The sequence below is a fragment of the Lycorma delicatula genome, chromosome 8, assembly GCF_047948215.1.
Source record: "Lycorma delicatula isolate Av1 chromosome 8, ASM4794821v1, whole genome shotgun sequence".
Taxonomy (NCBI): domain Eukaryota; kingdom Metazoa; phylum Arthropoda; class Insecta; order Hemiptera; family Fulgoridae; genus Lycorma; species Lycorma delicatula.
Genome location: NC_134462.1, coordinates 111,080,638 through 111,093,403, shown reverse-complemented (window position 1 = coordinate 111,093,403; position 12,766 = coordinate 111,080,638). Strand labels below are relative to the sequence as shown.

The 12,766-nt window shown below is 32.1% G+C and overlaps 1 protein-coding gene across 2 annotated transcripts in view; it reads right to left on the bottom strand.

Annotated features, from left to right (window-relative positions):
• Positions 1-1,902: 1,902 nt before the first annotated feature.
• The window catches only part of LOC142328957 (gamma-interferon-inducible lysosomal thiol reductase-like protein), a 35,420-nt gene continuing 24,556 nt past the window's right edge, over positions 1,903-12,766 (bottom strand). For both annotated transcript variants that reach the window (XM_075373158.1, XM_075373159.1), the window contains exons 5-6: positions 10,017-10,163; positions 1,903-2,123 (exon numbers count right to left, since the gene is read on the bottom strand). In XM_075373158.1, coding sequence (XP_075229273.1) covers positions 1,992-2,123; positions 10,017-10,163 — 279 coding nt within the window. In that variant the 3' untranslated portion in view covers positions 1,903-1,991. The remainder of the gene's footprint in view (positions 2,124-10,016; positions 10,164-12,766) is intronic.

Sequence of the window (12,766 nt, the reverse complement as noted above, 5' to 3'; positions counted from 1 at the left end):
CTAGGTCTTGCAGATTACATGGGTTTGCTCAATTGTAAAAAACTCCAGAGAAAGAAGTCTGGTGATGATAGTTAGGGGAACAAGGGGGCCACAAACCTTTTCAGACTATGCAATCGTCAAATGTTTCTTCCAAAAATTCCATGGTGTTTTTGGATGTATGTCATGTTGCCCCATCTTGTTGCAAGTAACAATAGTGTTCATAGGCTGGAGAAGAGCTATAAGTTACATTATTGTATGGTGGTATGTTGGACTGTTAAGGGTTTTGTAAAAAAAATCTGGCCCACTATTCATCATCAAGAAATTACAAACTAAACCCCCACTTTCTATGAGTACAGCAGGAATTCATTTAAATATGTAGATCTTGTGTTGACCAATATCTGTTATGACAATAAGGTGAAAATACTCTTTATCACTTAAATTACATTATCCAGTATGCCCATTCCATTACTTTTCACCTGGTTGATAAATCACTGGCAGTACCTTATTCTTTTAACAGAGTTTGGGGATTTCAGTTCCTGTATGCAATGTATTTAATATGCATGTAGACCTAATTTCTTTGTGGCCTTTTGTGTACTCCTGTCTGTCATGATAATTTAAGCAAACTTTTTCTTGAAGACTGTTCAAGTAATGCACGTAGTATGCATTAAAATGATCACACTGTATTAAGTATAACGGTAAATAATAAAATAAATTATAGAATACTACACTATTACATACCTGGTAAAAGTGATATACCAAAATTTATTTAAAATACGTATTTACATATTACAAATAATTTTCAGTCTAATATAGTGTTTAGTGTAACCACTATACAATCCTCCCTGTCTTGTTTTTCTTCCTACATTTTGTTCAATTTATAAAACCCAAATTGCTATATTTGTGGTGTGTATTTTGTTACTTTACTGTTGGGTCTTTGAATCTTGCTTTCAAGATAAGAAAAAAAAATCATCTATTTTCAAAGGTGTGTTTAAAAAATACTCTTATTTATGTATTTAAAAATATTTTTATAAAAGCATTAAGTTTTGTCTTCCACCAAATAAAAACGAAATAATCTTCCTAGTCACGATAACATTTCAGAAGCTGTTTGGGTCCCACCCTAAAAATTTTACTGTAGCTTAGTTATGCAATAAGTAGTAAGTCCTACTTATTCTTTCAATATGCATATCTGGGTGGCCATGCATTGAGTGATCCAATGGTTATTTTGAATCTATTCATTTACATCCTTTTGGTGCTTCTCATCGGTCACAAAAACTAGTAAACTACTCCGATGTTCATCATTCACTTTATCTGCTTCTGATACACAAAATTTTATTGTCTACCTACCAGAGTACTTTGATTAACAATTTCATTACATAAATGGCCTTAGATGACGATGAATGTTGCTAGCATTCAATTTTACCATTGTAAAAATTCAATCACTGTGTATTGTTTCAAACATGTTGACAACATAGCAGGACTTCTCGATTCTTCAATAATGGCAATCGACAGAAAATGACAGGTAACAAGTTTTGCAATGTTAGTATCGATGAAATGAAACTACAAGATGGTAATACTTGTGAGTTTGTGGGACATTTTGCAAATTTTGACAAAAATATGATTGATAACAGCAAATACATCAATATAAAAAACTTATATGTTATTTTGTGTATTAAATGCAATCAATGATAATTATGTAAGTTACAACTTACTTTCTTCATAAATAAAGAAAATATTTTGGAGTTTTTCTAAACCTAAGAATAAACTAATTTATGTTGTTTAACGACAACTGTTGTAAAACAGTTATACAACTTATATAAATATCTGTTATACAAGTGACTTCATCAAACTATGAAAGAAAAATGACAATAACGTTTCTTAAATGATTAAAACATTAATATGAATAAGTTGACATTTTCCAGTGAATATCAAAAAAAGTTAAAAATTATTTATTTATGTTACAGACATGACACAAATAATAACATTTTGAACACTATCACTGAAAATATAATTTTTTAAACAATTTCATTGGAAATATAATCTTTCTGTTGGTGATGTTTGCAGGATTTTGGTTTACTTTTCAGATATCTACAAACAACTTTTTGTAAATCTTTTTCAGCATCATCTTGATCTTTTTGTTTGTAAACCTGAAAAAGAAACAATTTTAATATATTACTTATAAAATAATGTTGATAATACATGTAAATGTAATTGGAATAATTAACTCAGCTTCAAATAATGGGTAGGCAGGAGTAGGTTTCATAATGAACAAGAAGATAGGGAAGAGAATAGAGTATTTCAAAACGCACAGCAATAGAATCATTGTAATAAGGATAAAATCAAAACCTAAACCGACAACGATTGTTAACGTCTATATGCCTACAAGCGCCCATGATGATGATGAGGTAGAGTGTGTATTCGAAGAGATTGATGAAGCAATTAAACACGTAAAAGGAGATGAAAATTTAATAATAGTTGGAGATTGGAATGCAAGCATTGGAAAAGGCAAGGAAGGAAATATAGTGGGTGAATACGGGCTGGGCAAAAGGAATGAAAGAGGGGACCGACTTTAACACCCAATTTAAAAATCATACTAGAAGAATATACACTTGGAAAAAGCCAGGCGATACTGCAAGGTATCAGATAGATTATATCATGGTTAGCCAAGATTTAGAAATCAACTTGTTGACTGCAAAACTTACCCTGGAGCAGACATTGATAGTGACCATAATTTGGTGATAATGAAATGTAGATTGTGGTTTAAAAGCCTGAAGAAAAGGTGTCAGATGAATCGGTGGAATTTAGAGAAGCTTGAAGAAGAGGAGGTAAAGAAGATTTTTGAGGAGGACATCGCAAGAGGTATGAGTAAAAAAGATAAGGTAGAAAATGTAGAAGAAGAATGGAAGAATGTTAAAAAGGAAATCCTTAAATCAGCAGAAGCAAACTTAGGCGGAATAAAGAGAACTGGCAGAAAACCTTGGGTTTCAGACAATATATTGCAGCTGATGGATAAACGTAGAAAATATAAGAATGCTAGTGATGAAGAAAGTAAAAGGAACCTATCGGCAATTAAGAAATGCTATAAACAGGAAGTGCAAACTGGCGAAAGAAGAGTGGATTAAAGAAAAGTGTTCAGAAGTGGAAAGAGAAATGAACATTGGTAAAATTGACGGAGCATACAGGAAAGTTAAGGAAAATTTTGGGGTACATAAATTAAAATCTAATAATGTGTTAAACAAAGATGGTATACCAATATATAATACGAAAAGTCGATAGATGGGTGGAATATATTGAAGAGTTATACGGAGGAAATGAATTAGAAAATAGTGTTATAGAGGAAGAAGAGGAAGTTGAGGAGGATGAAATGGGAGAAACAATACTGAGATCTGAATTTAAGAGAGCATTAAAAGATTTGAATGGCAGAAAGGCTCCTGGAATAGACGGAATACCTGTAGAATTACTGCGCAGTGCAGGTGAGGAAGCGATTGATAGATTATACAAACTGGTGTGTAATACTTATGAAAAAGGGGAATTTCCGTCAGACTTCAAAAAAAGTGTTATAGTCATGATACTAAAGAACGCAGGGGCAGATAAATGTGAAGAATACAGAACAATTAGTTTAACTAGTCATGCATCAAAAATCTTAACTAGAATTCTATACAGAAGAATTGAGAGGAGAGTGGACGAAGTGTTAGGAGAAGACCAATTTGGTTTCAGGAAAAGTATAGGGACAAAGGAAGCAATTTTAGGCCTCAGATTAATAGTAGAAGGAAGATTAAAGAAAAACAAACCAACATACTTGGCGTTTATAGACCTAGAAAAGGCATTCAATAACGTAGACTGGAATAAAATGTTCAGCATTTTAAAAAAATTAGGGTTCAAATACAGAGATAGAAGAACAATTGCTAACATGTACAGGAACCAAACAGCAACAGTAATAATTGAAGAACATAAGAAAGAAGCCGTAATAAGAAAGGGAGTCCGACAAGGATGTTCCCTATCTCCGTTACTTTTTAATCTTTACATGGAACTAGCAGTTAATGATGTTAAAGAACAATTTAGATTCGGAGTAACAGTACAAGGTGAAAAGATAAAGATGCTACGATTTGCTGATGATATAGTAATTCTAGCCGAGAGTAAAAAGGATTTAGAAGAAACAATGAACGGCATAGATGAAGTCCTACGCAAGAACTATCGCATGAAAATAAACAAGAACAAAACAAAAGTAATGAAATGTAGTAGAAATAACAAAGATGGACCACTGAATGTGAAAATAGGAGGAGAAAAGATTATGGAGGTAGAAGAATTTTGTTATTTGGGAAGTAGAATTACTAAAGATGGACGAAGCAGGAGCGATATAAAATGCCGAATAGCACAAGTGAAACGAGCCTTCAGTAAGAAATATAAATTGTTTACATCAAAAATTAATTTAAATGTCAGGAAAAGATTTTTGAAAGTGTATGTTTGGAGTGTCGCTTTATATGGAAGTGAAACTTGGACGATCGGAGTATCTGAGAAGAAAAGATTAGAAGCTTTTGAAATGTGGTGCTATAGGAGAATGTTAAAAATCAGATGGGTGGATAAAGTGACAAATTAAGAGGTATTGCGGCAAATAGATGAAGAAAGAAGCATTTGGAAAAATATAGTTAAAAGAAGAGACAGACTTATAGGCCACATCTAAGGCATCCTGGAATAGTCGCTTTAATATTGGAAGGACAGGTAGAAGGAAAAATTGTGTAGGCAGGCCACATTTGGAATATGTAAAACGACTAGCACTATGATTTTACTTTCCCAATGTTACATTTACTTACAATTTTAAAAATTAAGGATGTACAGTTTCTATACAGTTGCACATTTTAATCGTTTAAAATAAAACATATCTGTACTATGAGAAGTAGCTGAAATGTAGTGCACACTGGAATGTAAAAGAACAACCTTTTTTCTTTTTTTTTACTAGGAATTTTTCCATTTGTTTCTTGCAATTTAATTATTAAATATTAATAATTCATTATTAAATATTAATTATTAATGTAAGTTTATACAATTTTTTTTATTTTTATTATCTCTGTCAATTTTATACAAACTTCAATTTTTCTTTACACAGATTTTCTCCTTAATTTTAATGTCTAAATATTGTAATTTTTATCTATTATTATTATTCTCATAAATAAGCTTTGGATCAAAATATTTATTTACACAAAAACAATACATTATTTGCAATATTTTGTATAAATATAGCAGAGGATTTTTTAATTCTGCATCATATATGTTTTTCTCCAATGATGGTGACACTGTAATATATATAAATTTCTTCAGCCATATTAGAAGGGTAGTTCAAATTTGACGGTGAAGTAAGTAGAAAGTATTTTATTAAGAGTTGTAATTTATTTTGTTTGAAAATGATGAACAAAGGTTTGATATCCTAACAATACAATCAACGAGAATATCTATGAAATAAAGGAAAATGTGATCAGTAATTGTTGAATCATTATTAGAGAAATTACTGAAAATGTGAGATTCTCTTATAGAATTTGTGAAACAATTTTAACTGACATTTTTGGTATGAAATATGTAGCAGGCAGCAAACTTTGTTTCAATATTCCGAATTTTCAATAAAAGCAACACTGCAAGACAATTGTGCTGATGACTCAGAATTACTCAAATATGTTATTACAGGTGATGAAATAATGTAGGTTTATTCATAAACGTAGGTTTATGAATATGATATTGAAATAAAGTTCCAGTCATCCCTATGAAAATTTCATAAAAACAAAAACCGAAAAAACATTCCAAGTTCGATCTAATGTTACGATTTTTTTACTGTTTTTTCTTTGTTACAATGAACTTTAAAAAGAACGCCTTACAGTAAACAAAAAAATAGTATTACTTAGCAGTTTCATTCTGAGGCAGTCTGAAGAAATGACCACAAATGTGGACTAACAATTCTTGGATTTTGTCCCACAATAACGCTCCAGCTCACACTTCACTATTAATTTATGATCATACTTAGCCAATAACACCTACACTTATGCTGAAGCCCCTGGACAGATAAAATTAAAAAAAAAAAAATGCTAAGTGAATGGATATAAATTTTTTGTGGATATAAAATTTCTTTCCACAAATGTTTTGAGGTAGAAGAAATGTGGACACAAGTGTGTTGCATATCTTGGGGCTATTTAGAAGGTAACACAATAAAAGTACACTTTGGTGTTTTTGGTTTATACTAATACTTCTTTAAAATAATAGTAGTAATTAAAACTGAAAAAAATTGTAGATTAGTGTAATTAAAATTGCCCAGTGGTGTGTTCTCACAGCATAATTTTTTTGTTTGATAAGAAATTTAAAAAAAAGAATGTTTTTTCTATATTTAATATATTAATTCAAGGCAATATATTTTGATTTTTATTGAAAATAATTACATAATGTCATGAGCATATTCACTAAACTGTTAATACAATATAACTAGAATTATAACTAACTATAATATAACTGGGTTATAGGTTATAATATAACCTATAACTAACTAAAATTACAAATACTTATAAAAATATTTGTACAATATTTATATTTATAAATATTCTCAAAAATTACAAGTATTTATAAAGTAAAACTTTTAGACCTGTTATTTAGGTTCAATTAGATGCATACAAACCAATTAAGAGTTAATACTGTATTAACTACTAAAAAGCGTAGTATGGCTGAGAACCTGTGTCAAATTTGTTAGGATCACTACTGTTTAATGCAGCAGCTAGCTGTACATAAACATAAAATAATACAATCTTCATAAGGTATGTAATGGAAACAAAAATAAATATACAATGTAATTCTTTTTTCATGGTGGGCGAAAACTTCACTGGATAAACATAAAATAAATAAAAAGCATTTTAATGTAGAAAGAATATCATTTTAATCTTAATATTAAGATTTTAAGAATATATTTATATGTTATTATACAGAGTGAGCATCATAAAACCGAACCCATAATGAAACTGCTACCAACCACTATTTATGAAAGACTCTCACTCAACTAGCTCGACTAGTAGATGTATATGTTACTACTGATTGTTGCTGCCATTTGTGAGGTGATCACATGTCAGAGTAGTATATCTTTTGTTGCAGTGCAGTATTGGGAGTGCAGTTGTGTTTGTGTAAAATGCCTTATTCAATCCAGGAAAGGTTAGCTATAACTGAGGCCTATATTCATTCTGAATCATTTGAAGAATCACATCAAGTATTCATAGAAAAACTTACAAATGCCTGTATCTCAGTGAAGAGCAGCATACATGATGTAGTTAAAAATGGCATACAACAGGTTGTTTCAAATGCAAAATGAAATAGGCAATTTTCCGTTAGGGCTCCACAAGCCATTGCCAATACTGAAAGAAGAATTACTGCCAGTCCAAAAAAAAATGCAAGTTATCTCAACAACCTGGTAATAAATACACATCTTGTCGTAAAATTTTTCATGGATTAAAATTGAAAACATACCATGTTACAACTGTGGAGCAACTGAAGGAGACAGACAAACCGAAACTACTTGATTATTGCAACTGGCTTTTTGAAAACATTGTTGGTGGACAGATAAATCTGATGTATTTTATGTTAGACCAGGCATGGTTTTATTTATCTAGCCACGTTAATTCACAGAACACCGGCTAATGGATGGTGAGGAATTCTCACGAGATATTTGAGCGTCCACTTCACGATAAGAAAATTGGTGTTTGGTGTACAATTTCCGGTAATCGTATAAATCTAGTGGAACAAATATTTTTTGAACAGACTGGCTACACAAATTTACCTCACAATTTTTGAAGAATTCTATGCACAATTAATGGCTAATGAAAAAGAATACAGCTTCTTTCAACAAGACAGAGAAATGTGTCTCACATCAAACGTTTCACTGAAACGAGCTGTCAGCAGAGGATGGTTGCCTCCACGTTCACCAGAGTTATCTACTTGCGATTTTTTCCTTTGGGGCTACTTAAAGGAGAGAGTTTATCCATCTAATCCCCACAAAGTTGATGAACTGATTGTGAAGATTCAACGAGAAATCAATGCAACTGACAACGTTTTGCGATAGACGACTCTCAATATGATCAGTTGGGCACAAAAGTGCATTGATGTTCAGGGTGCTTATTTTGAACATCTTTTTTAACAATAAGGTAAATAAATGCAATATTTAAATTACATTTTATGTCTATTTAATTTATCTGTGTAATTCATAAAATTTCATTTAAACTTAACCTACCAATTCTGCAGCGGTTATGTTATGGGTTTGGTTTTATGTTGCTCACTCTGTATTAACCTGATGAAGCAGTGTGCACTGTAAAAGTGTTGCTTAAAAAAAGAGAAAGAAAAACCCAGTCAGTATTATGATTAATAATTTATTAGATACTGAATCTGTAAATAGTTTATTAAGGTAAGGTGGTACCCCATATCTTGACAGTATATTTTTAAAAATATTAAGGTACATTTTTTCAAAAACAAAATTAGTCATACAAACAAATATACCATTTTAAACATTTTACTTTGCACTTTCTATAGGCATTTCATCATTTAGCGTTACTGAGAAATAAAATTACATTTTTAAATATGTATGATTCTATGATATTTATCCAACTATAAAAGTTAATAAAAAATGTATTTTTAATCTATGGGAATCAAAAATATCAGTGACTACATCATAGCATACACAACTGATGGCATAAATTTCATTTACCTGTGACTAGTAGTTTTTGGAAAACTATACTTTTGTAGTTAAGAAATTAATTTTTGGAAAATTAGGAAAAATAAATATTATTAGTACATACTTGCTTCATAATCACTCATCTGGATCTTGCTCATAGCCTTCTTTCTTCCATTTAAATCTTAAATCTCTTTCTAAATTCATTTAATAAATTCTCACTATTTTTATCAGATTTCTTGATGCACAGCATGACAATTAATAGTTTTCCAGTATAGTTAGCCTGGTTCAATACCAAAATATTTGAGAATATTTACTCTTCCCATACATCCATAAATACATTTAAGTATAGAATCACACACACCAGTTCTAAATACATCAATTCCAACAAATTTAGTTTTAGGTAGTTTACTCCAAATAATAGTATTGAATGCCTCATTTGGGTTTTGTGTTCATTCATGCAAACACTTGTGCAACACTTCCTATAGTAGTTGGTAATGCATTTTTGTGATTGTAACTTCTTCCTTTCAGTTTAGCTTTATTATAACTGCACCATATTATTAGAAGAGCGGCATAACTCATGATGTTGTTTTTCACCTGTTGATGTCTTATGAAATTGTCATCCCTACATCTCGTCTTAAAAAACAAATGATGCCAAATTACTATTATTTCTTCTGATAGCCTCACCACAGTAATTTTGCAGATTGTCAATCTGTCAAGCTGTTAGTCAACCAGATCTTGTCAAACCCTTACCACCTTCTAACTTTATATTACTTTTGTAATTTTCTATACCCATTTTTTTTTTTAATACTACTGATGCATTCTAGCTTTTCAATTTCCATTTCTCCATAAATTTCTATTTCAAGTACTGCTTTGGATGTATTACTTGCCATCACCTAGATATTTACAGTACTGTACTCATTATGTTCAACAGACCTTTAAAATACTACCAGAGTACCAGCAACTTCCATACCACCACTGCAGCCACTATAAGCATAAAGTTATTGTTTTCTTTGTGAGCTTGTAGGGCTACATTAGTATTTATTTTTTAAATTTCTACATCTATAACTTTACTAATATCAAAACTAATGACTGACAACAGACCGTTCTAACTTGTATGACCACGTTTCTATCAGGTTTCATCTTAAATTAACCGCAAGGTTACATTTACCTTCATTTTCAGCAACTGCTTCTTTCAAAGAATTCTGAGCACAAGTTTTTAAACACTGGATAAACCTTTATTAAATTTTCTAAATTTATTTGGTGGTGGGGGGAGCCTCATGACAGCATAAACTTAATATTTTAAACATTTTGGGGTGCCACCTTACCTTAAAATGTTACTAAAATATGTACTTACTCCATTGAATGCAAGTGTAGGTACATGTTTTATGGTTGGTTGAAAATCATGTGTCCTGTTACCCATTTTAGCTAATAAATCTTCTCCTTTAGTTGAATAACGGCACTGATCCAATTCTAATTTATTAATGCTGTATTTTTTTGTACACTAAACATAATTAAAAATATATATATATATATCATTGCTCAAAATATTTTAATGATACTGGTAATCTTTGATTTTCACACAAAATTTAGTTTATATAATATAGTTTACTTGTGAGATTATCATAAATAACTGGGATAAACATTTTGATTACTAGTGGAATAATGGATAACGTTGCAGATTTCTGCATATTGGCAAAATTCCATGTGACCTCACTAGAGCGTGGCCACAGTAGAATGGTCTATAGATATTTTAACAAAACTTGAATAATTTTTTTTACAGCGACCGAGTATACATTTTTTAATTTAAAATAGTTAAGCACTATTTTTTGTACATAAAACAGTTATTTTTAGTTTTGGAATTTAGATGAGTCTCAGCTCATAGCCAGCCTCCAAATCCAATCATTTATACTCCAGTGACTTTTTATTTGCTTTTATTTCTCCTTCACCGTCATATCAATTAATTATTCTCTTCTTCCTTCTCTGCTTGTTCCTTCCATCACACCTTCAAAAGGTCTATTAGCACGCACTTTCTTTTTAACCAGTGTCCTACTTAATTTTTTCTCTGACATACTTTATTATTTTTCTATATTCTCCTTTAATTTCTCATTATCTGTCTATTTTTCCAATGACCTACAGTCATTATGGCTATTAAAAGCTATGAAGATAAGACTCATCAACATTGAGGTTGTACCGCATAGTACATTAAATACCTCCAAGGGAGTTGTTGTGTGCAGGAACCTACTAAACTGCACAGAAGAGATCGTCAAGGAGCTTCAGGAGCGCATTGCATGATGTTGTTGGAATTGTTGCATGTCAAAGTTTGAACACCCAACATAACGGAGAAGTTGTACCCTCCGTGTCACATGTTTTAACATTTAACAAATCTTAGTGCACTGAAAAAAATCAAGACTGGCTTTCACAGACTGGATTGAGGTATTTTGGATGTCATTAATTCAGACATACTCTGGCGAGATGCACTAGGAAACAGATCTGTCCCTGTGGCGATCCATTACACCCGGACAAGTGCAGCTTCTTTTAAATCAAAAGACATAATCTCTGAACTGTCATCAGTATTGGCAAGCATGGACAAATGATGAAGAGAGGTCAGACTGAAGAGATGTCTCTACACAAAAGATTATTACACAACTGAGGAATGAACCTTCGACCAATCAAAGGCAAAGGAAAATGAAACCAAAATGAAGACCAAGGCTAAAGTACAAATTGAAAAAATCTCCCCTCGAGGATTTGTGAGATCAGAAGTATAGATTCTGGAAAATGAAGATTTTGAAAAAACCAACAATGGAGTCTCAGAAAAAACAGAGGCCTTTAAAGAGAGTCTTGACTGTAATGTACTTCTGACTACGCCATCAGAGTCGATGTCATCTGATGCTGACAGCAGGAGATCCTACAAAGTTTACTGTGAAGGATCTGAATACTCCATCTTCAAGGCCTCAGATACCTTGGAATTCAACATGAGGCCTTTTGGAAGATGGAAAAATGGAAAAAGAAAGGATGGCCTAAGGGAAAACCTAGGCAATAGAATTATTGATTGAAATAGGTTTTTTATGAACTCTTGAATTTTAAAATCAAAAATTGAATTCAAAAATCAAAAATGTTAAAATCAATGAATTTATTTTCATTGTATTGATAATATTTTGTTAAAAATGGTTAAGTGTTTTAATGTGTTTTAGAAATGTTTTTAGTGTTAGTTTTTAACTGGCAAGGCCCCTTTACACCTTTGTCATGTTGTGCTTCTTTTGGGGTTTTGTAATACCCCTTGAAAAATCTATTTCTGGGTGTGATCTTGTAATGACTATCTACTGACTATGTCACTAGTGTTTTTAACATGAGGGGAAAAGATTTTTCTTTTTTTCATTTTGATGTGGAAAGGGGCTAATAACCACAGCAGTCAATGCCCCCCCCCCCAAAAAAAATAATACTTTTAATAATAATAATAATAATTTCTTTGCAGCAGTGGCAGAAGGCAACTGTGATCTATTTTTTGCCAATGTTGGGACTCCAGTTATGAAGCTGGTTTGAGGGTGGGCTGCTTCCCAAAGTATTGAGCCGCTCAGTATGAGTCACAGTAACTTCAGCCCTTGGCAAGGATTGTCCCATTCATAAGGGTATTGGAGGTCTTACTGCTATGTGTGAGCCCTAGGATGACAGTACTGTGGGTCAGGCAGTACCTGACCCCATGGTTCAGGCTAAATCTGTAGGAACCAGTTGACTGGGGGAACTCAGGCAGGATCAATGATCCGGGGCATGTCCAACCACCTTTCCACCTGCACCTTGCGACATATTGACTGGCAAAACATATTGACTGTCTAAGGAAGATAAAAGCTTGATTTCACAAGTTGGATGTTCGTTTGTTTACCCAGACATGCATAACCATTCATGCAACAGCAAAGTCGGAAATTAAATTACTAGAAAAAAGGACTTGTCGAATGATAGAGCATTCAAAGGTACAGAGGCCTTTAAATGAGAAAGTGAGTACTTCAGCTGCCCCATAATCTTTAGGGGAACTGTGTAGAGTCTTGACTCTGATACGCTGCTGACCGCACAATTGAAATGCAGTCTCCTGCTGCCAGCATCATCTAGTGA